This window comes from Syngnathus typhle, linkage group LG1 (assembly GCF_033458585.1).
Source record: "Syngnathus typhle isolate RoL2023-S1 ecotype Sweden linkage group LG1, RoL_Styp_1.0, whole genome shotgun sequence".
NCBI lineage: Eukaryota > Metazoa > Chordata > Actinopteri > Syngnathiformes > Syngnathidae > Syngnathus > Syngnathus typhle.
The window spans coordinates 15,688,327-15,713,873 of record NC_083738.1 but is presented as its reverse complement, the minus strand read 5'-3'; the positions used below and the strand labels follow the sequence as shown (position 1 = coordinate 15,713,873).

Below are 25,547 nucleotides of genomic sequence, written 5' to 3'. Positions count from 1 at the left end.
TGTGTTGATTTTGATAGACAACTACATTATGTTCATCCATCCATTCAAGTCAGAACACTAGATGAGCAAAACAATGTGCAGTGAGCCCACATTTGCGTCATCATCAGAGTCTAGTTGGCTTTAAAGACGTTGACACCATGTAGAATCGAATACCACCTGTGGTAAATCTTGACACTTCAATCGGGTTACGTGCCCCAGCTGCTGGTTTTAGTCAGCAGTGCAGTCAACTGTTCTTTGTATCTATGCACTGACAAATTATTATTTTCCTGACAATACAGTGTTGAGAGAAGGAACTTTTGTGGGTGATGCGTTTGCTGACAAATTGGCGCCACAGCGCCTTTATTCGAGGTAATATGCTATGTTGTTGCATTGTCGCTCTCATTGTAATAGTTAAAATAGTCTCGGCCGAGCCGTGATCTTTATTTCATCTGTAATCTTTCAGGTGGCTGGAGGCTAATTTTAGAGGTGCCAGCTGTCATCTAGCATGGCCTGTCACTGTCACTGTACTGTGATCCATGGCAGTCGGTCTTGTTATCAAAGGAAGACTTGTGACCCCCATTACTAATGTATGTGAAATACTTTGGCTTTTGAATACGATATCATAATAATGGAGTCATGGCAGACGTTGGTACCTGGGCTGACAGTGAATCACAATCCTCTCTCGGGTGATTGTTCGATGTGTTTGCGTTGACACATGGAAGATATAAAAGGTCTACGTGTTGAGGTAACTGTTTTTCGTTTTTGTTGTATTACTAAAAAGAGACCAAACTTAATGAAAAACCTTTGTCCACTATTAGGTTACCAAGCGGCTAGCAGCAACAATGAATGAGTTGCAGGAATTAGTAACGGTTGTTTACTACAATTGACAACAAGCTCCCTTTTTCTTCATGTCTGGGCTATGAGATTGAATGACAGGATAGAAACCTCATCTTGAAAAGAAAATCTTCCAATCGCAGATGCACTGTGTAATAGCACACTTGAAATCTCCCAAATTTACGTAGAAATTACATTATGGTCCAATGAAACTTTGGTTTAAATGGCTGTAATTCCAAAAGGTAACCTTGCATTTAAACAAGGGTGTGTTGACTTTTTTGTATCCACTGGTGTCGTGTGAGGTCTTGTCAGATGAGCAAATGTGCTTTTGATGTTTAATATTTTAATGGTCTTCGTTCAAATCAATGACCCCACGTGGCTTCTAATGGCTTCTATAGTTTTATGTTAGTCCCCATTGAATCACTTACCGCGTTTCCCTGTACAATCTGCATTATTCATGCTGTACAATTGAGTTTATAGGCTCTTAAAGACTGCGATTAAAGTGTGGAAGGGAATAGGAAGGCTAAAGAATCTTAGCAGAACACTAAGTGAAGCTCCGGAAGGTTTCATCTACATCCGCAGCCGGTGTGCTGTGAAGTCATTATAATTCAAGTATAACTTCTCCACATCACTTTGCAGAAAGGATGTGAATGAGAGGGGAGGGTTGTGCATGCGCCATTAATAGAAGTGGTTCCTAAAGCCTTGCCTCACACAAATGGAGAAATAACATTGCGACACCTTTGGGACCTGTGACTGTTTTAGTCATAGATCATTGTTGAAAGGTTACACGCTGACCTCTAATGAGTTTCACTATTTTCTCATTTGGTTCTGGCACTACCGATAACTTAAGATGGGGTACATTTCGAGCAGGCTAACTCAAACAACCTTCACTTTATTGTAGTTTTTCATCAAAGGGTTGAGTTAGAGGCAGTTAGTTGTTTTTTTGGCCTTGGCGATGTTTGCAAAATTGTTTTCCAAGTACATGAATACCCAGATCCAGGCCATACTAAAGTTAAAAAAAAAAACAGGCTGGCAAACTTGCATTATACCGTTATTGCGACAGACAGATTGCATCTTTCCTGTCTGAGGTTGAGGCTGACTTTATACAAAATAATAAACTCTCCTTTCTAAACCTCAACTACCTCCCATTCTCTCTGATCCCCCGCCATACACACACAAACAGGCGCACACATACGCTTGTTGAATGTGTTTATAGGCTCAATTTGTCACAGTGGATCAGAAAATGACCCTTGCCTCTGCAACGTTTATACATTTTCTCGAGCAGAAAAACCTTGTTGGGGAATTGACAGGAAAAAGGAAAAATACTGCGGCTTACTCCAAGTTCTGGATCAAGTTTTTTTTTATCATGCGAATTGCTTCTTTTTATGTTGTTGATAAATCAAGGTTAAATTGAGTTTACAGCATTGATCTTTGTTTAATAATTAAATGTGTATATTGAACTGGAAGGACTCATTACCATTGCCTTAACTCTCGGTGATATTGAATTTGCAACTGCATTAGCAAAAATATGTTCGACATAAACAACCAAATCTAATATCCAACAACTATTTCACTTTAGCCATTCACATTTTCTTTTTCTTTTTTGTTCTTGTTGTTTTTTTCTGCTGTTCTTACCAGTTGCCTACTAAGCATGCACTTGCCGGTTCCAAATTTCCATATTGTTTTGAATATTTCCTTTGTGCGTACTGTAAATTTCCTCCTGCATTGACCTTAATAGAGACTAATAATGTATCATTGTTATTATGAAACTGCTCTGAATCCTCCAAAAAGTTGTGCAGGTGAAATTACATTCAAACTTTGCCAAACTAATCAAAGAGGTCTTTGTCAGTCACCTAGAGTGGCTCTTTGGGTTGTTTCTTCAAGGCCAACAACAACAAATGTGAATGCTAAAGAAATGCCATGAATTTTTCATGAGCCAGTCTCTGCAGGACTTTGCTGTGAATTGTGAACGCCGACATTGAACTAAAAAGTGCTGATACTTAGAAGCATTCAAAACACATCAAGTAAGATTCATTCGTGATTTCCATGTGAATCTCTTCACTCATTAGTTGAGGATGTTTTCTTATTCAGTACATATGTATGGATTTAGTTGGTGCAAAGAAAGATTTGGTGAGCAAACTAGAAAAGCCCCAACCAATAAATTGAGTCCATTATTGTCTCAGGAAGAAAACACCTCCCCTCCCAACACATTGAAAGTAATGAATATATATTATATATGCTGCATACCATGAACATTCATGAGATGACCTGTCATTAAAAATGAGATGAGGCCATTCAATATCATTTTATGCAGACGTCTTTCAATTTCAGAGCTCTAGATGATTCACTATTTATGAAGGGAATAAGATTTTTTTTCTTCTGTTTTTCCCCCCAGTCTGTATCACAAAACAAAATTAATTAAAGCAGAAAGTCGCGACTCTTTTTTTTTTTTTTGCTTTAATGGCAAATCATTGAACAGTTCTTTCAACTTTGACACCATGCTCCACCTGCATAAATATCTTGAATAGCTCCTTTTGACTGGGACTTATGTATTTGGACAAATTCCCTAGTTTTCCTGTAGTTCATCCAAGTAAGAGCCCTAGAATTGATGAGAAATGCCCACTTCAAACCAAAATGACTGACTTCCTGTTCAAGTTTGGCCAAAGGTCCTTGACAGTTTTCCGTGCTCAGTTTCATGTCAATTGGTTCAACTGGGGCCCAGCTCAATCTCCTCCTATTAAACATAAACACCACATAAGCATAATAAAACACAGACAACTCACTGCTGCTTGTTAAGAAATATGAGCTTGTCAACATAAATAATGTCTGACAGTCGAGTCCAGTAAATGTAAGCACAGTGCAGAAATGACTGACCGGCTAACTTGACTATTCTGGAATTCATGTCTTCAATAGGTTACCTGGAGGAGTTTTGCTGCGGCTGTTTCTTTAACCGACAAACTAGTTGAGAGTCAATCAGCAACCTCTGCGAGTCGTAGTCGGGGAGCCCACTTCATTTAGCCTTGTTAGTTAATTAATTAACAATCATTTCTACATTATTGACAGATTCTCTAACAATGAATTAGCTGACTGCATGTGAAGGATGACACGGCCGTTCTGGGACTGCTATTGTTAGCATGATTGCGGTTAATGCATGACAAAGTGGTAGGGCTGTTCTATTATGGACAAAATATGAATCACAATTATTTTGGTAACAGTTGAAATTAGTCAACCGATGTAAAAAAATATTGAGACAAATTTCAAGACAAAACACAATAATTATGTCAGTTCCTTAATGGAGAAAACATTTTCTATAACAATGCTGGATAAATTCAACAATATTTTCCTTGTATCGACGAACATTGTGCATTTGGAGAATAATGCATATTAATAATAATTTTTCTTAGGATTGTGACAATTTGGTAATCAATTTGGTGGAGTGTAATACTTGTAATTGAATTTTGATTAATTGCACAGACCTTACAAGGAGGGGATAAATAACCTAGAACCAGGCAAAATACAGAAAAATTGATGCAGATGTGTGAAGTTACCTTCAACACAGGCCAATGTATCAGTCGAGTGACGTAGCGCTGGTACGTAGACTTAGACAGACTTACGGCGGAGAATATCTATGAGTAACTGTACTGTATTGGAACGGATCCCTGATACTGCTTCATCACTAGGTGAAACTATTTCTTAAAAGAATAATCATGTACAAATCACCAGATATATCACCAGCTCGTCAATCCTATGCTGAATTTCGCCATTGCTTGTTTACTATAGCAGTTGACACAGAAGTATAAATGTTTGAGTGGTCTTCCCACGCCTGTCATTTTTCCACGTTGGCCTGTATTTATTTATTAACACGATGCTTTTCTGTGTTTTGCTCTCACAGGACTCAATGCTCTGCCCTTTGATCCGGCCGCCAACAACGACCCCCTGCACTTCAACAGCTCCAGCGGCTCACTGGTGACTGAGTGTCCACCTTTGGAAACCGCATCTGAAAACAGCAAGAAAAGGAAGCGTGCCAGCCTGCCTGCAGGTACCAACGCTTACGCAACAATGGCGGGTTTTTACGTTAAATGTGCGCTTGTCGAAATGCAAATGTGATGCAGCCTTGTTTTTCTTACCCCTCCCTCCTGCTTCCTTTGTTGCTTCCAATGTCAAATCACTGGAATGCAAATTGTTACCTCATCCTATTATTTGGTGTCGCTATGGCAGAAAAGAGCAGTTTAGTCAGCTACTTGCTAGGTGTGTCCTCTGGCTCAGCTTGTCTGTTCATCTTTGAGCGCTCTGTTGAGAGGTTGCCTGACTGACTGTCTGTTGCCATGCCAACGTCACATGCCAATCAACACGGCGGCAACCGTTTCTGCTTTCCTCATACCAACGCCAACTGACCTTGCGTATGCTTGTGTATGCGTCTACACACGTGGCTTTTGCGCACTGTAATTATTTTATAATTTAGACTAAGCTACGGTAGCCAGCCAATCAATATGTCAAAAGAAAATGAGACTTTCTCATTACACAAGTTAATGAACTGTTTTTGTGCATAAAAAGAGGCAGTCCTTGAGACTAGGAAGTGCCGTTTCTTGTGCCTTCTGTGCTTTGCTTTTTAAGGTTAATTCCCTTCCCGTGTAAAGCAATAATTAGATAATGTATCATATCAAAATCGTTCTTAAGTGTCCTAATAATTAAGTGGCTGAGATCACCAAGAGCTAGTTCTCACCTTTTATGCTTTTATAATGTCACCAATGATGGGTAAGTGCGATGATAACCATAGAACTGGAAATTGAAAATGGTGAGTGTTATAACTTTATTGTAATGATAGTCTGGATCTTTTTAGAGACTACAGCACAGTACATTGAACCACACAAACTAGTGGTTCACTATTTACAAATTCACCTATTTGCATGTTGTTGTTTTTTTTTGGTTTCTGTTGAACTTATTTTTGTTTGAAAAAAAAAGCCACCTTTTCTTGTGTGCTCTGTCTGTAAGACCCCAAGATGCAACAAGACGTTGGTTAGATGGAAAGTATTTTTTTCAAGGAAGTATGTTGAAGTGACAGTTTGCGTCTCAACTGGCTGATGTAGTTCTGAATAGCTACGTTTAGTCAGGGTTGCTAGCAGGAATTGCAGTCTTCACCATGTTTTATGTTTTTGCTCTGCTGAGTGTCAGTTAAAAAGCTCAAACATTTGTAAGCCATTGATTGATTTGTTTAGGTAATTATACAAAACAATAGTGGGAAGATAAGGAGCTAACGTGACTAAGATGTCCCATTACTGCAGGTTTTACAAAGGCACGTTCAATTAAGATTAAAAGTGATTTTGAACTTGAACCAACATGACATATTTACGACATGGTTTGTGTCGCAGCGCTGTTTCTGTGACAATTTGCTTTTTGAAGTCTGAACGCATATGGAAATGTCAGTGCTGCACTTGACTGCAGATGTTTCTCTTCTGCTCTCAAAGACGCCAATCTAAACATTGTTGGCATAACCACACACATTTCTTTTACCTCAGCCTTTGTAAGGCAGCAACCGCATCAATGTGTTTTATCTATGCATCTATCGTTCATGCACGGCGTCAGTCAAGGCGGCAGTATTTGTATAGCGCGTGTCTTACCCAAGGGCAATTCACAGTGCTGAACAGATATGAAATATAAAGCATATGCTTATTTACACTCAAACACTTTAGAGTAAGGATATCAAATATCAAAATAGTAAGAGCTTTGTAATGAAATTATCTAGAGCCTACTCGTACAAGAAGATAATTCGTACCAGAAGAGAGTGATTACAGTACTCTTGTTTAAACAATACGGATCCAGTGTCTAACATCATAAACCCTTCATTAACTGTAAACTGGATTGTAACTAGGATTTCTTTAAAGAATTCCCCTCTTTGCACATGTTTTTGGCAGTTATGTTCATTCAAACATTTAGAAACAAATCTCTAAATTCACTCTTTCACTCCACTTTAAATGAGAATAACTTCAGCATGACTCCACTGACTACTACCATTTTTTCTTTTGCGTATTAAATCATGGACACACCTCCTTGCATTCAACTATTTTTATTAAAAAAAAAAAAAAAAATCACTTGAAGTGTGCAGTGTAAATCTAGGCCAAGTGACTTGGACAACTATCCTCCTCTTCTTAAATAATGCACACTGGCCAAATAGCTTTTAGGTATAATGCAATGAATCCCTCAGTATTTTATACCTCATCCTGTCACATCATGTTCAAGTCACAGCCTTCTTAAAGTTACTATTTACTGTCCACCGTGGACTGTGATGAAGAGTGACATGTCCTTTCTTACGTAATGGGCATTTGTCTCATGGGAGATGATATATTCTCAGGAGGTTTTATGCGATCATATTTTCCCCTTCTGGAGTATAAGGTCAGTCTTATACTTTTTTTTTTTTTAATTTTATTTTTTTGTACATGTAATTTCTTCTCTCTCGCTTTGGACGGCGAACATTTGCTGCTACTGCCTTCTCATTGGCTGTCTCGTGTGACACGCTCAAGCTGGGCGGTCTCATGTGCTGATGGAGCTCATTAACTCTGTGCTGATTTACGTAGTCTCGTTGAGAGACCAGTAATGTATAGATTTTTCTCATTACTCTTGATTTTGCGCTTTGCAATCTGTCACACGTGCGTGTGTGAGCATGTATGTGCGTAAACATCCTTAACAACACACGCTTCTTGGAACAACATTGATCAGCTACAATTTTATTTCATTAAATTCGAGGTAAATTTAAGAGAGCAACAAGACAAATGACTTGTCTAATGCAGCCCTCAAGGAATTCGATTCATTTCAGACTTAATGATTCCCCGCTGATGGAGTATTTACAACGTTTCAACTAGCCAGCCAAGACAACACAAACACAGATGTCCTCGCGTCCTGTGAGTGGCCATGGCTTACGCTTTGACATCCAAAGTTGAATGCCTTAATTACAGCTTGTAAAATTTAGCGCACGTCGCTAGACCTTGTTTCAGCCAGCTTCAAAGGATTAGGCACTTTTTTTTCCTGAAAGAAGGATAGTGGAGGAAAAGTAACCACTCTGTTGGTGTCCAAGGATTTTTGTTCACAATTAAGCAGGACAGACATGTACTCATTCTCAATCTATTTTCTTTTTGGTGGAATGTGAATATTACAACATTTGAACTGTTGTCCTTAAACAGCGATTTTTGCGGGGTTGGAGGGGTTACGGAATACATGCTCATTCTTTCTGCGTGTCCACAAAGCAAGCTTCAACTCAGGGCCAGCGGACACACGACGAGGACCCTCCGCTTCTGATTTGATCACTCTGAGTACGCAGCCAGAGATGTTCATTTTCCCTCAAGCCCCGCTGAGCACTGGCTGCATGTTGTGAGCCAAGACTGATATGGAGATGCACAGCGCAGAATGTTACATTCAACTGAAGACAAATTTGTTTAGGTTCGTCAAGAAATACTAGCTGGACTGCTGAAATTAGAGGAAAGAAAATAGTATGGGAAGAAAAATAGCACAGCATCGCACATTCAAAGAAATGAATAAATAACTCTCATTTCAAGTATTGCATATAAACAAAGAATGGACTATGACAACTGGCGGACAGAGAGTTGTCAGAAGGTAAATAATGTAATAGGGAACGTTAGCTGTCATAGTTGACAGCTCATTGCCTTTTGAGGTACTTGTGCATTTTTGTGTGTGCGTGTGTCTTAAAGCGAGGAAGATGGACCCGCGCATGGCCTTTTGAAAGTAATGGAACACATACTAGCGAATACTCAGCCAAGATTGATGCTTAGAGATGAAAAATATCCCTTGTGTTCTATATTGACTACGATTTACTAGAATCACTTTGAGTTACTAAATAGATTCAGATTTTTAGAAATAAGCAAATCTGGACATAAATGTGACGTCTTCTCCTTCTTGCAGATTGGGTCAAATGTCTTATCAACAGCAAGTATGCACTGACTTCAATTAAGAAGCTTATAGTAGATCTGTGCCAGTGACGTCAAAGTACGACTGCGCTGCGATTTAGCTTCCGATGTTTGTCCATTTTGAGGCAAATATTTTCATTTTTCAGTAGCATAACAGACACGGTCTTGATTAGGGAGAAGTTTATTCTTAGGCGCGGCATCAAAGTTTAGTTGTAGTTGTTTTTGGGTCAAAATTAACTCGGGTTTGGCAAAATACAGTAAGACTGTCGCTCCGTGTCCCAAATCAATGTTTTAAGCTATATATCAAAACACAGGACACAGAAATGGAAACACGCAGCGTGTTAAATGCTGGCATGTCCACCGGTTATGGTGAATTAGCGTCTGTTTCACTCACATTTTTTTGCCCCGAACCAAATAGGATTAACTATCACCAGTGAATCTTTTCAGCATGGGTGCCCATGTGATTACTCTTTCCTGAACCCTCATGCAAAATAGCCCTTATATTATGCATTGGATTTATATTGTGCTTTTCAATAGAAGGGTATACTCAACGCGCTCACAGCAAAACAAAATTCTCTATGATGTCATTTGTTTTTTTATTTTATTTTATGTGCTTTCACAGCAAGAGCACAGGGTGTTGCACCAATGATGCACAGGGTGTTGCACCAATGATGCATAGGCTTGGGGACTACGGGACACCACTGCCGGGTTCAACAGTTCACATACTCAAGAAAAACAAAGCACGAGAGGGTAGCTAAAAGCTGATTTTTTTGCCTGGCATTAAAGGTCACAAGGAACCCAAATCCACGCTATGGGTTTGATATATTGTACATGTAAAAAAAGAGCAGGTTGTTTTTAATGTGTCTCTGCCTAACCAAAAACATTTTGAAATTCATATATTGGGTGACTTTTGGCTTTATTGGTTTTATTTAATAGTAATTATTGCCCACAGGTGAGAAATGGATTACAAAAGCATATATAACTCAGAATAGAAATTGAAATGAGACATTTTAAAATCACAACACTTCACCTGATTCTCTTTGGGGTGGGGGTTTGTTTCAGGCAGGAGGTCCAAACTAAAGAGGCTTGTACGGCACTGATTTTTCTTTTGTGCTATTGTTGATAGGAGAGGTCACAAATGCAATGAACGAAATGTCAAATCAATAACATGATTTGCAACACCAACTAAATGATATTTATAATGATATACAATTATGGAAATGCGGTTGAACCCGGGAATCTGATTGTGGCCCTCAACCCTGATATCATGAATGCACTATAAGTTTTGCATTCCAACTCTTTAAATTAAATATGCTGCTTGCAAGAAGCGGCCGCTGGCATCCTGAGTGCTGTCTTAGTAGTGATGGAGGAGTGGGGGATTCATTTGAAATGCATAGCAGACTGCATATCGGGCCCTGCCTCTTGCCTTCTGATTCATTTGGGGATTTGTGCGTGTAAAAGTGTGTGTGTGTGTCATGACATAAAAGTTAACTTGTCTCTACTTCTGCACTAGCAGTGATAAGGACTGTATATTTACTGATGAGCTAATGCATATACTCACTCCATCCCCACAAGATTCAAGTACTTACTTTGGCGTGTTGTCGACCCAATTAATCAATTGATGGAATAATCCATAGGATAATCAATTAATCAGCTCAAATAATCAACTCAGGCTCCCAGTAATTACATAAAACTGTTTTTTGGGGACCTTTTTCCTTCTAAAGCTACCCCAAACCTGGGCATCTTAATCTCCATAGACATGTGTCGCTGCAAAAGAGCATCCACAGCAGCAAATGTCCATGTGGAAAAAAAGTTAAGCGCCTTAACATTATTTCCCGGTGTTTTTAAAATGAATCATTATAGCTTTGAGGTAAAATCTTTTGTTTGCCAATTTGTGAGGCTCATTTAAAATTGTTTGGCAAACAGAACAGCATCACCACTGAGGAATGGAAACTTTTTCCGTGTAGTTTTACAGTATAGTGATGCCTTAAAAAAAGTTTTTTTTTTTGTTTTTTTTGCTTTGACTTGCTAATCACAGCTTGACATCCAAGGGCTCTATGGTGACAGTAAAATTAACTCAGCTCCCTTCACAGCAAGCAGCAGTCTGTCACATAGTGAAAAAAAATCTTCAAAACAAGCTGCTTAATGCAATTCCCAGTTTAACTCAAGGTAATAGAGAGAATTCTACTTTGTGTATTTAAAACAACCACATTTTGCATTTAAGTGCACAAGCTTAATTCACGCTAACACAAAAAGGGACAGACCAGATTGGCTAACAAACAACAGCTATGTAGCTGGGTTATCGTACAATACAACACAACACCAACACCCACAGCACAATACAACACATTTTACAACAGCTGCAGCTGTAACAAATCGCTTCACGTACTATAACACTTAAGGCAATGGATATTGAACACAAACAGTTCACCAACAAATGTCGACAGACAATATAACAATACTAACAGGCATCTGTTCTTTGTCATTTATGGAATACAACAATTATGACTGCAGTTTACCGAGTTCTACAGTAGTTGTGGAACTCTTGTTCATGTGTGCATGACTGTGTTATTTTTGCTCAAGTTTCCCCCTTCAGCAGTTGGTTAAATAAATACCCTTGGCTAATTGTAGCAACAATATGTTAGCGTAAACCCCGTGTTCAAATATTGTCAGCAATACACAAAAGCATCCCATTGTTCTCCTACACGGTGCATCAAGCTAGACAAAACAAAGCAACCAAACATCATGAGGAAAAATGCAGTAAATGTTTGACTTTTTCTTCTTCTTGTGTTGTCGCTCCTGTGTGCAGTGTAGCGGTCAAAGATTTATTACCACTTCGCCCCATCTTGCAGAGCCTACAATCAGCTAAATAATGAATGGTGCCAGAAGGCGCTTGGTGAACTCTCACCGAGGCAAATGGCAAAGCCTGCAGACTAACTCCAGCTCTGCACACCGTAACGTTAAAAAAGTGCATTTTGCCTCGAGTTGTTTGATCATAGCTGAATGGGATGATGATGTTGTGCTTCAATCCTATTATTACCTCGAGGCACAAGCACAGCTACACTGTTGAAGAGATTCGTTGGAGGGGGAAAAAGTATTTGAATATTTCCTCCAGCTTTAGAGACACGATTAAGTAAACTTAATGGAAAGCTATTCGTCGATACCTGTTTTTCATCCTGGTCGCTTAAGATTCACCCGATTGCAGCTCCAAATTTTCATCACATAACCTATCAGATAGATTGCGCAAAATCCAGAAGCTACAAAGCCAGATTGTGTATGTCATCTTAAAGTCTTTAGTGAGCACTTTCCAAAAATCATTCATTGTCTACCTCAGAATTTCATTTTATTTTTTCAATTGGAGGACAGCGGTGGGGTAGAAAAAAATTGATACAATTAAAAACTCATTGCACCCTGATATTTTGTCCAAATTCGTTGTTTTTTCTCTCTCTCTCTCGAGTACTCCGGCTTCCTGTTACGTTCCAAAAACATAAACTCTTGGATGTGAAGCAGAGTGTGAATTCACATTTGTATACGAGTGCCCCACCATTAGCTGGCTGCCTACCATTTCTTTCACCCGAAGTCGGATGGATTAAGCTTCAGCTCAACTGCCATCCAACTCAGTCGGGATAAACAGCATAGAAAATGAATGCATGGATTTTGTCAGAAGTCTTATTTTTACAAGCCTGAGAGTAGTCAAGCATTCAAGTTCCACTTCAACAAACTACAAGAATGTATGATAAAGTACAATAACAGTCCCCTCACAAATTTGATTGTATTCCAAATTTCATGACTTTTCATGAGGTCAAGAATTGAGGTTTCTATTTTATTCATTGATAGGGAGGTGTGTGTCCCAGTTGAGTTGCCGTTGTATGTTGTTTGAAACTAATTAGGGCACAAGAGTACATGTATTATTCGAGTAGACTACATACAGTGATTATTTTCATACAGCATACGACACAAAGAGCATACCCCGAACAAGAACATGTTGTTCAACTTTTAATTGAAGATGTACTTTTGTCTTAGGTTCGATATAACCATTTTAAAGTCAAGAGGTGGTCTTTGATAATTTGTTTGTCTTTGCCGCATCCCCAGGTGGAACACTTTTATTTAGAAGCTGCCATTTTCTTTTGTCGAGGGCGCGCACGAACACAAACAACAAAATTATAGACAGTGGGTTCAACGATAGATGTAAAAAATAAATAGATAAAAGTCTGGAAATGGGCTTATCTAATGTCTTCATTTGTCAAACAGCATTAGGACACCAAGGGAAACACTTGTTTCAAGAATTAGCTTTCATTTATTTATTTTCGCAGCAGGCAGACATTGATTTTCCTATCAAGCTTGAACAAAACATACGATTACGTCAACTTTTAAACTTGATGCAAAATAGTTCCCTAGTGTCTAAATGTTAATGTCTCATGTTTGTAATGTGCTTTTGTCAAAATACATAAAGGATCAATAATTATTCCCCACACTTTGGCAGGCAGATCAAAATTTTAAGCCGTATTTTCAAAATGGGTTGCATAAATACACACTTGATGACTAGAGATGCACTCAAGACGCAGTTAGTAGAATTTAGTTTTTTGTTCCATGGCTTTAGTTGACCATGCCGCCATTAGGGAGAAGATGAACACACTGCTATAACCTCAGTGCATAAACCTCATGTCCTTCACATCCTGTCCAATTTTTCATCCATGTTCAAAATGATTTTCTGTTTCATAACAGCACTTGAAAGCAGCCCCCTTTTATGTTTGTTCAAAACAATAACAGTCGAAAAGTCAATCAAAATCCCAAGAAAAATAAATGGGTCTTCAAATGAGTTTTGAAAATGGACAGAGAGGGGGCTTGCCTAACATTTAAGGGGAGGTCATTCCAGAGGGAAGAACTGGCAACAGAAAAGGCTCGAGCCCCTCTGAGGATCCGCTTAGCCCTCGGTACTTCTCGCCGCGTCTGGTCTGTGGACCTGAGGGCCCGGGCAGGTGCATAGGGGTGGAGGAGCTCAGAGTGGTAAATTGGAATGAGACCATTTAACAATTCCAAAACAACCATCTCCGAATGCTCTCTAAAACGTGGCGCGCAACCAGAATTGGTGCTCCCTCTTACGAGGTGAGCGGCAGCATTTTGGATTGACTGGCTGACCCCAAAATAAAGTCCCTTCCAGTAGCCTAGCTGAGATGTAACGGAGGCATGGATCACTGTTTCAAAGTGGTGTTGAGCAAAGAGAAAGAAAGTCGCAGTTTCTACAATTTTGACAAATTTCTGACATGTTGTTGAGAGTAACCCTACAAATCCTCTATCTCAAATCGTGCTGCCAGCCTCTCGCACATCAGAAAGCATGAGAAACGTACTAAAGCAATCCTGGGGGATGCATTATGCTTATATATGTGGAATATGTAATTCTAATAAAACTAAGGGCATTGGAAAAGCTTGTTTCAACATGTACATAAATAGTCCTACATACGTATATGTACTTGTTTTATTTTGAAATGTGATGCAAAGATCTAACAAATGTTTGCTAATACATGTTACGTTCATGAGATACATAATAACTGTTACTGCCCTTGTGCCCAAGCTTTAAGGTATCACTTGGGTTGATAGGTGTGTCTATCATGAGAACACCATGAGAAAATTCTCAATAACCTATACCCCAAAAAACACAGGGAGTTAGCCATTTTGATTCCAATTGCCATTTCAGGATCAACTGCTACTGTGAAAAATCCATATTGCGACATGTGAAGTCTTCCTTTAGTCAGGCGAATAAGTCGGTCATACCTGCAGCCTTTTCTTGTCACAGCATTGCTCTGCAACGGCCTTTACTGTGACAGTGAAAAGTGGCGGGTCCAGATAAAGTAGCCTGGCAAGTTCACTGAGCTGTTGACATTTCCTCACAGCAACTGCTCCGCCTCTAATTGGCTTGTGCAGATAAGATGCTGGTGATGTAATTGGCAGCTGCTGATAAGATGCTGCTGGCGGCCTGGTGAGGTGACGACAGCTTGGGCATCGGTGTTGCGGCGGGGGCTAAACCCATGGACTCCACCTTGTTTGACACTGACACTGCGGCAAGATTTCTGCACACCAATCCTTCTTCCACAATGAAAAAGCAAAACCTTTTTTCTACAGTCAAATAGAAAAGAATAATATGGAACTTATATTGTCACAGGAGCAATCCAAATAAGTTAGGTCACTCACAATTTGCAGCAGTGAATTAAAAATTAGATTTAGTATTAGAATTATCAGACAGCAAATTACAGAAGTTATTCACATGCAGGAAGTGCACAAATTTGCTCTGTAAGGTAAAATTGAGTTTGTCAAACTTGCATCACTGATTGTGTATCTATTATTATTGATTATTATTTGTATTGAAACACACACCTTACCCAAAATGGCCAAGGCAGGGATGTCAAATCAATCTTTTATAGTTTTCTACCTACCAGTCACAATTGTCAACTGATCATCTTCAAATGTCGTATGATGACTAGTGCTGGATTTTTTGCCTTTTGTCATTGTGCAGACAGTATATTTACTACATACTATATGTTTGCACTGTGATCTTGATCTGCCATAGCCACTTTGACCTCCGCTACACTTGCTTATTGATCAATCTGTCTCTCGTCGTGTCATCAAAAAATAATTTCACAGTAATCTTTTAATTCTGTCAGACTTTGTGTTTTAGTTGACGTTGCGCAGGCCAGGGCTGTTCTTCCCCTTCAAAAGGTGAAAATCTTTAGTCCATTTGGTCATGTTTCAGGCTATACTTGATTTAACAGATGGTTTTTTTTAGCTATTAAACGTCGCCCTAAGTCTCTTTGCCTTCTCATCGGAAACAGCTGGAGTTATTTTCCCCTGAGCTCACCTCTCTGTCAAAAAAAAAAAGAATCCTTTCTGGGTTTTTTTTGTTTTTTCAATCATACTTGAAATTCAAGGACATCCTTACTTTATAATACAGATGAATATATGGTATAGGCCTTTTATATTATAAGTATGTTTATACAGTTAAACTCCAAAGGTTAAACATTTTCCCACAGGAAGTAATGGGTCAAACTGTCAAAGCTTTATTTAAACGTTTTAAACTGTTACATAATTGTAAAAATCTGCTAATTTTACTGTTACTATTATGATACTCAAACAGTAGAACCTACTGTAATATTGTTACCATATTGCTACCACTGTTAATATTATAATAATTGATAGGTCTCTACTAATAACTCTCTAATAACACAACATTAACTACCGTTTTTTCCATGTATAATGCGCCCCCATGTATAATAAGCACCCTACAAATGGCATGTTGATGCTAGAAAAAAGCCTGTACCCATGTATAATACGCACCCAAATTTTGACTCCTACTTAAGTCCCTAAACGTAAGATTATTTCAGAAAAAAGATCACCTTTGGGAACAACCGGAAGTTATTCTGCCGGTCAGTATCACTGCGCATGCGCTAGCAAACTCGATAGCGAAGAAATGTTTCGGATTTGTGTAGGGTACATTGTGACAGCAAACGAGCAGGTGATCGAGCAAGCGTCTGATACGAGAGCATTGTGTTCGTATGGAGCGTGTTTGAAGTGAACAGCAGAGAAAGCGCATTAGTAATGGCGGCCTCCGTATCTTATCCGGATTGTACCCATGTATAATGCGCACCCCAGATTTTAGGACAATAAATTAGTTAAATTGTGCGCATTATACATGGGAAAAAACGGTAATTGATAACTCACAATGTATAAATAAATCCAACCCTATTTTATAGACTGTTATCCATCAGGGTTGTTGGTGAGCTGGAAACCATTCCGGCAGTTCCAACTACTAGTTTACTAACCACCCGAGATGAAACGTCCATCCATCCATCCATCCATCCATCCATCCATCCATCCATCCATCCATCCATCCATCCACCCACCCAACCATATCCCACCCATCCGTCTGTCTGTCCGTCCGTCCATCCATCCAGCCATTTCCTTCATTTTGTTTGGGGTCACGTCAGGGGGTAATGCCTGACAAGTGACTTTATCCACCTCTTCCAGGGAGATCCCAAGGCGTCCGTACCCTGGCCAGCAGAGTCATAGTCTCTCCTGCGTGTCCTGGGTCATCTTCGGGGCCTCCTCCCCTATGGAATGTGCCCGGAACACCTCACCAGGGATCGTCCTTGCAATTGATTGGCTGTCGAGCAGTTCAGCCCAGTGAGTTGGGGTAGACTACAGCTCACAACCGTGATGATTGCAAGCTATAAAATAGCTGCAAGTGCTGGTATTGCTTGAAGGTCAGATATACACCTGATTTAGATGACGGGCCTCCGCTATTAACATGGAATCTTTTTCTCGTGTTCACTGTAGAGTAATGGTACTAATGAAAGTTTTAAATGAATTATAGCAATCCACTTCTCCATAGTGTTTAAGTGACTGAGCCATCGTGTAATGTGTTGTTCCTGTCACAGACTAATTGATTAACACTTTGCCTTTGGACCTTTCCGGCTGTGACCATCACAGAGACGACGCGGTATTAGCAATGCAAACAAGACAGGAAATCCAGCTTCTTTTTTTTTCATATTTAGGAGTGCTCTGAAGACAAAATGCCGCTGGTGTGACTTGCATAGAGCGGGGGTTTGAGCTGTATAGTGACATCTTGCTAGACAACAACTCCTACAAGAGTGAAGGATGAACACAATGCCTAAGTTCTTGAAAATACTGCCACACATTTCAGTAGCTGGAAGCTTCAACGGTTCTCTTTATTTCGTTTTTCATTGTTTTGACTTTTCTTGTTCCTGTCATAACTTCATAGATTTAAAAGCAATAATATAGATATTCATATCCTCTTGAGGGGAGGGACAATGGAGAACATTATTACTCACAGCAGCCAGGAAGAAATTAATCAGACGCCTAGAATACTTCATACTTGGCCTCTCCGGAGAGAGGGAGCGGCAGGGAGCTTTAGTACTTTTTTATTTCACTTTTTTTTTCCTGTCTGTGGATGACAGTTTCTTCCAGGCTTTTACACAGTGTTATAAAAGAAGACCAAACAACCTCTTATAAAAAAAAAAAAACCACCGTCCATTGCGGTATATAAAGTAGTTGTCAGACAGCAGCAATTAAACTTTCCGTGTCATGACCTTTCACAAACAGCAGTTGTAGTAGCAACACGGTATGACGCGGTTTTGAAAATTCACAATTTCAAAACCTCTAAAACATTTCATCAGTGTTATGAGTAATTTTTTTTTTATTAGCGTTTGTCTCCGTTAGCAAAGTGTTGTAGATTTGACCAGTCAGCGAGCCTCACAACGTTTTCCCCTCATCAAAAAAGTCATCTCTTTTGGGAATCTTTTACAGATTGGTAGTGAAGGGTTATGCAAAACGTGTTTGCGAAGAGTAGCTGCGAGAGGACAGTACTTCTGATAGAGGACCTCATATACCAGAACACCGCCCCATCACTCTTTAACAAATTTATGGTAACACTGATATAATATTATAGCACAACCAGCTGCAAGCGTTATCGTGTCTACATTTGGTGAAATGCAGTAAATAGTATAAACTTGTCACTGAGTCAGTTGAGAACTATTTTTTATTTACAATGACACCCTAAGCAAGAGGCAGTTATATAAAATGTTAAGAGCAAAACAATAAAACCACCATCAAGTCAGAGATAAAACACAATAAATACACGATAAACTATACACTTGGGGTTTTGTTTTCTGCTCGTCACTTTAATAAAAAATTCCTTCCGCTGGACCGCCTTTTTGACAGCTCTGATACAACAAAGCCAGGAAATTGCCAGGTGGCCAGGTCCATGTCAGTATCTTTCACACAGAACAACAACATGAAAAAGGCGGTATGTGAGAGTAAGTGCAGTGTTGAAACTTCACACTCCTTTCTCTGGCTTGCCGCTATTCCTCTTTCACAAAGACACCAACCTCCCTCTGATATTACCTCAGTAGGCAGGAATTGCCTGGTCAAAATCTTCCACTGTAGTGTAATTACCTTTCACAGAGAACAGTCAAATGGGAAAAGGATGGGATAAATATCTGGAGTTAAACTTCAGAGCCTTGTTACAGCTTTCCATTATTATATTTCATTCGAGCAACGACCCACCTGGTCATTGTTGTCTTTTGGAAGGCCAGCAACATCTCAAAGGTAGTTTTAGAAATGCGCAATTCTATAGCCTTGCTCTTTTAAGAAAATACCACTCTCCTAGAAATAAGATTTCCTTGGACATATTGACAGCATCACACGTGGGATCAATTATAGCACACAGTTCTTCTGATTCCCGTTCTCTGGCGGCATCACTGCACTGTTAAGGATTTGAGGCATTATTTGAGCAACAAATGTGGAATTCTTGTCGTATTCGCCTTCTGACGCGCTGCTGGCTAGCGACGCTCTCAGGCTTAATACTCTGTTTGCTTTGTGTTGTCAGAAAACAGTCATGACATTTTAGGCAAGGATAACTTAGAAAATAACAGGAGGACATCTTGGAGGGTTTTCTTGATGTTTGATTGTATATAGTACTTGACTATGCTCTATAAAATACAATGAATGTATCTTGCGACTTTAATACATCTTTTACAATAACGCTTGATTCTGTCCAATTAAAAGCAGTATCTCAATATCTTTTTTTTTCTCTCTCTTTTTCCCAAAACACACACAAAATGTGTGTTTTGTTGTGTTTCACAAAACAAAAAATCGCTTGGCTTTGGACGGACTTTGGTCTATAACTAAATGACACCAATTAAACCAAGTTTTATCAAGTTGTATTTTAACAGATGCCATTCATTTGTTTGTTTGGTAATTTTGGCTAATTTGTAATTACATGGTTTTCACTCAAGCGTGATGTAATTCTAATCTTAATAAGCTTACTTTAATGCTTTATGCATTTTCACTTAATCAGTTGCGACAAATTTTATATAGGCTTCAAAATAAGTCTTTGCAGCCTTATAAAAAATTTTATCAACCAAATAAAAATTTCATATAACAACAATCAAATAATCCTTCCATTGTTTCTAACACCGAGTGGCACAAACACTTGCTATACTGACTGACAAATAGATGATCAAATTATTGCTGCACTTTTTCAAGAACCATGTAGTTACCACATGTTAGTAGTCAGTTGGAATGCTAACTAACTTTGGTGCATTTACGGTGGATTATCTGTTCTCAGCTATGATTGCTATATCAACAGCAATATTGTAATACGGTAAATAGGATTGTTCACTTATTATGACTTCAAACCACACTTCATTAAGGACAACCTTAAGCGTGCCTTCACTATGTGGTGTACATTTCACACACATGTACGTTATTGAAATGAATTTGAAACTTGCCAGATAGTGACCGAAAGCAATCAACCCAGCCAGTCTGCTCGGACGACAGCAGTATGCTGGTACAAATTGCTCATGATAAGTTAAGTTGCAAGCTAATGCATAATAGATGAGCGAGAGTTGATTAATATAGTATGCGCGCACACGTCTCATTTCATTAAGATTCATGTTTATCTAAATTCACTGCCGTGTCAGGCTCGCTTCTGCGTGGAGGTTTGAAGTCTCCATAGATATGAAAGTTTAACACTGCCAATGATTTTCCCTTTTTCCATTAGTCCAAATACAGTATGTCTAACTAAATTCCTGCTGCTAAGGGGTCGTTCAGCGCTCCAAGGAAACTTAGGAATTACTTTTTGGAAGTCACGTCCATTTCCGTACTTATCAGACACGCTAATAGTTGAAACAACAGTTATGCAGCAGTGACAATGTTCAAATGTTTGACAAAAAAGTTGTGAATTGTAAAAGCAGACATATGAATGTACACCTGTCGTTTATTAAATATTATCAAGGAAACTGAGGGAAGTTTACACGAAAACAGATTGTTATATGCGTGCGAGAATAGTAATGTACACCTGTCGTTTATTAAATATTATCAAGGTAACGGAGGGAAGTTTACACAAAAACACATTGCTATATGTGTTGTTTCCTCATCAAGTGCCCCATCAAGTGTTCTTTTACTCAATTGCAGAGAGAATGAAGTATTTATTTGTGTCATACTGTCAAAGAAATACGTACAGTTACTCGACTGAAGAGAGTGCCTTATTGGGGAGGCAACATTCTGAGGTACCACATATATTATACTCTTATTTTTCTATTGAACAAGCTAGCACAGTTGTCAAGAAAGAAGCAAATTACTCTGTCCGTGGTAGCTACAGTATATTACAATAACTCAAAGAGAAGGAAGTAGAGAGTGGCTATTTGAGAGGTTGCTGGCAGTGATCACCCCATTCATTGGCTGAACTGTTGATTTTTGCGACAGAGACGTCACATTTGGCTTTTTCACTACAGGTACATATAAAGTTATAAGTATAGTTAAATATTCTTGGAAAACAACCTTACCACTCTGCAATGGCATTTATAGCTTGAGATTGATCAAACGTGACAAAATAACACTTACCCATGCTAGAAGAGCCAAAGTCCCGGGAATATGTTTATTTGTTTCAAGATCGTTTTTGGGCTTTTTAATCTCTTAAATCTAACTTTTAAATTTGGCTTTTAAATGTTTTTTGGGCTTTAAATCATGTCAAGCTACATACATAGTTAGCTGAAATAAAAGGTCTGTATTTTGTATACATGTAGGTAATATGTTTTTATGCATAAAGCAAACAAAAAAACGAGTTAACAAAACGATTTTATTTTGAAATCTTCCCAATCTACCTTGAATACTGACACTCGACTTTCTGTCTGGCTTGTATAATTTCTTTATTATGAAAATACACATGCGGCATCTGGAAAAAATAAGAAGCCTTGCGAAAAGCTTGCGGGGCTCCGCATACAAACCACATACTGTATCTGGTGTGAATTGACAAATTGACGGCAATGCTTTCTTCTCTCGCGGTGTCCGTATGGAGGCCATTACATTGCTATGCATCTGTTCGGCAGTCAGTGTAAATTAGGCATGAGTCTTTCTATACTGCCATTGAATTACGTCACTAATTAGACATGCATGTTAGAAGAAAACAAATGGGGTACTTTATTGATTCCTGGTTGGTTGGACAGCAAATGACGCCAGAGTGAAATCTCTACTTGCTGTCTTGGGTTTTTATATGGAAGTGCTTGTGTTTAGCACACAAATCGTTTTCACACATTCATTTTGCACCATTGACTTGTAACAATGCAATTGCCTTATTAGCATGTGTCCTGTGTGGACGGCGTTGCTCTTCTGGGACTCACTTCGTTCACATCAGCCTGCTGTGTGTATGTGTGTGTGTGTGTGTGTGTGTGTGTGTGTGTGTGTGTGTGTGTGTGTGTGTGTGTGTGTGTGTGTGTGTGTGTGTGTGTGTGTGCGTGTGTGTGTGTGTGTGTGCGTGCGTGTGTGTGCGTGCATGCGCGTGTGAGCACTTATTCCCACCGCCTTTATTTACTATAATGACTTTGCCTCCATTAAATATATTTGAAATTCACTGCTACGCAGCTTGCACATTTGCCCACTCTGCTAGAATGAAATAAATACATAATTTGTACGTTTAAAAAACGAGAAGGCATTTCTCCCGTTCGCTAAATGAAATTCGTGGAATTCGTCGTTGTTGTTTTTAAACATATAAAACATGCACTCACTTGCTTTTATTGCTTAATTTAATTTTAAGTAGGAAAGTAATAACTTGATGCAAATGCTTTTTGCCGCCTTCTCATGGGTTGCTCCAGTTGTTTAATATTTCATTATAAAGCACACAGTTAACAGCGTTGGACTGGAGTTCACGTTCAAAATATTTCACTATCGCACAGTTGGTTCTGGAGGATTAATTTCTTAAATGGAACCATTGAGAAGTCTATTAGCCTCAGTGTCTCTTGGAGGTGACATATTTAGACACTACGTGTCATGTTTGACAGCAGGCAAATCCCAAATACTGTATTAGTAGCATTTACTGCTGTAACGCTCACCGAATCATAATCCTTTGAAATTAGAGGTGCCGGAATTAATATAATCCACTCAAGAAATTCGTCGGTTTACCTTTCAACACCAGTCCATTGTATAGAACATGGATGGACGAATGGCCGAGCGGACGGATGGGCGAATGGTTTAAAAAGGTGACAATGATGAGGAACGCAATGGAATTCAAGAAAGAACGCAAAGCCAGTGCATGCATGAGCAATACTTTCCATTCTTGTGAAGGAGAAATACGTAAATCAAGGAAGCTGATATTACAAAACGAGAACGTGCTCACTAAATAGAGCTCAGCAGTGGGACTTAAACCCTGATGTGCGTGGGATTCCCCTCCTCTCTCTCTTCCACACACCAAGTTTCTTCAATAATGGTATAGTAATGTTAAATGTTTATTTACTCATTTTATTGGCTTTCAGATGTTTTTTCTATCTAAAAATATTCTCTATAAAAAAAATCTAGTTCTTAGAATTATGAAAAAGATTGTTTGCATTTACATTAATTCTTACGGGAAATGTGGCCTCTGTTTTCATATGATCTGGCGTTCATCAGGTTGTTTTAAAAACGATGAATCGCAAAACCCATACACTAAAACTTGAGTCTGAGGATAAAATACTAACATCCCAAATAGCCCAATAGGAGCCTCGTCGGTTTTTCTAATCAAGCAAAATTGTCGTCTAGTTTCTTTGGAATCACATTATTAGAATTGACTCAAAACTGTCATTTCGATTACTTTTTTGCACCTTTAAAAAATTCACATAAACTTGCAAGCCCACTTTGTTTTTCACACCTTTCACTAAGACCTTGCAGCAAGCTCATCAAGCAGCTTGATTACATTTAATAGGCACCTTGACAAATGTTTTGTTTTCCGCGCAGCCACGCTCTGCTTGTTATTTATCGCAACGGCATCACATTATTTGCGATCCTTTCTTGGTATCGACGCGGCTGGGTCACAGCTCTGCTTTCCCCCCCCCTCATTTTCATGCTCTGTCTTGTCTCCCATTCTTTTTTCCCCCTCGTATGCCTCCCTCTATCACAGTATCACTTCCTGTATGGCACCTCTCTCTCCCGCCTGATAAGAAGCCATAGAGTCCCGCTCTTGTCCGGCAATGGATGTCCCTGCTTGACAACACTGGCATCTGTACACGTACCTCTGTTCTAGTAAGGCCATAATAATAAACCCTGATAAAGCAATAAAAAGCTTATCACGGCACAAACAGTATATGTATAGTGACATAATTTGCTGTCTTTTGTCATCGTAAGTTTAGGACACGTCAAACTTTTACAATTTGCAACATTGTGTCTGTATTGTGCCGTGAACATGTGACAGTAAAGCCAGCCCAATTGACTGACTTAGTCCATAGCTGGTCATGTGATGATTGAATTTGTTCTCGGATTTTTCACATTTTGCATTGATGGCAAATATGTTTCTTTTTTGTTTCGTTTGTTTATATTTTGTTTAATTTTGTCATGCGTGTATGTTTCTTTAAAGTACAATACCAAAGAGTGCTTGTTTTCACATTACAAACTGGTTTCTTTTTGGACAAGGTGGAACGGAATAATGGCATTTGATTCATTTCAATGATCATTTGCATGATGCCTGGTTAATATTGTGCTAATGACTTTGTTTTTGGTTACACAAGCACATTTAACAGTTTTAGGTCAAGGAACTATGATATGTTTTCCCGTTAGTGTTTTTTCTTTATACTCCAAAAGAATACAAGATGTGAAGAAGTCTCTTTTGTATGGTAGAACAATGACTCTGAATGCAGCCAGCTACAATTAAAGTTGTTTTGCAGTTTTCCATTGTACACTTCATCTGTCTTCTCGACCGCTTTGTGTTCAGCGGCGGCGCTACGTTACGCACTAATTACAGATTTTTCGAGCGTCTATTTAGCGGTAATGACTGTCATCAAGTCATAGTACTCAAGTATTGCTTTGAAATACAATGTGAGCTGCTCACAGTCTCTAACTGTTTTTCATCTTGTCGATCAACCTCGTCGCCACCCTTCACTCGCTGTCCCCTCATCTTTCAATTAACCTCCCTATGTGTGTGAGATAACCAGTAGTTAGCTGTTTAAACCACGCAGATTTTGCATTAATGGCCCACAGCGGCCATCTGCGTACTGTTGGCGCTCATGGCTAATGGGCCCGAAAATGACTTAATTTCCTCAACTGCCCGTCGAGGGAGCTTTCAGGCCATAACCCCGGAGAGCAGAATCAAATGCTTAATTGTCATGGCCGGAATGCACACTAAGATGTTTGACAGTGATGCCAATGAAGAGGCTGTGGGACTCCCTCACACCTGGTCCTTTGACACACTTTCTGGTAGAACATAGTGTGTACTTTGAGGTCTGGGCTGTATGTTTGCCATTCAGCCAGGCATCCTCCTTTAATTCCATATATTGATGACACAGTCATCCCACCCAACTCCAGCCCTCACAGTCAATCCGAAGCCCACAGTGATTGACACACCCAGCAGTCTGTGTGTGTGTGTGTTAGTGTGTAGGTGAAAAAAGGAGCAGAGGAGTTTGTTGGAGCGTAAGTGTATATAATGCAGCATCCCCCCCTTTATATCAAGGTTCTTATTGGCCCCCTCACATACATTTTTATGCTGAAGTAATCATATTCTTGCCAAGGAGGACTTACTCAATGTCAGATTTTCTTCCCCTTAAGTACTGATGGTTGGTATCCGCAGCCTCCATGCGTCCATGATACCTTTGATACCTAAACAAATAAGGTACCGATACTGGCTGGTATGAGGACTCGCCCTTCCCCGATGTTTTTTGAACATCTTGTGCTTGTAACTTACTTCATCTGTTCATATAAGTTTGAGTTTGATTGATGTGAGTATGAATAACTATTTGTCTCTATGTGTGACCTGTGATTGACTGGTGACCAGTCCAGAGTGTAGTC

General features: G+C 39.2%; 1 protein-coding gene across 15 annotated transcripts in view; it reads left to right on the top strand.

Annotated features, from left to right (window-relative positions):
* Positions 1–25,547, top strand: part of enox2 (ecto-NOX disulfide-thiol exchanger 2) — a 137,087-nt gene that overhangs the window by 62,858 nt on the left and 48,682 nt on the right. For 13 of the 15 annotated variants that reach the window (XM_061281717.1, XM_061281632.1, XM_061281664.1 and 10 more), the window contains one exon: positions 4,706–4,852. Coding sequence is in view for 11 of the 15 variants with exons in the window: in XM_061281632.1 (XP_061137616.1) it covers positions 4,706–4,852 (147 nt within the window). In the remaining 4 variants the exon portion in view is untranslated. Of the gene's footprint in view, positions 1–4,705; positions 4,853–16,755; positions 16,905–23,670; positions 23,793–25,547 lie in introns of those variants that run through there. The other 2 variants (XM_061281708.1, XM_061281727.1) reach the window with 2 other exon arrangements.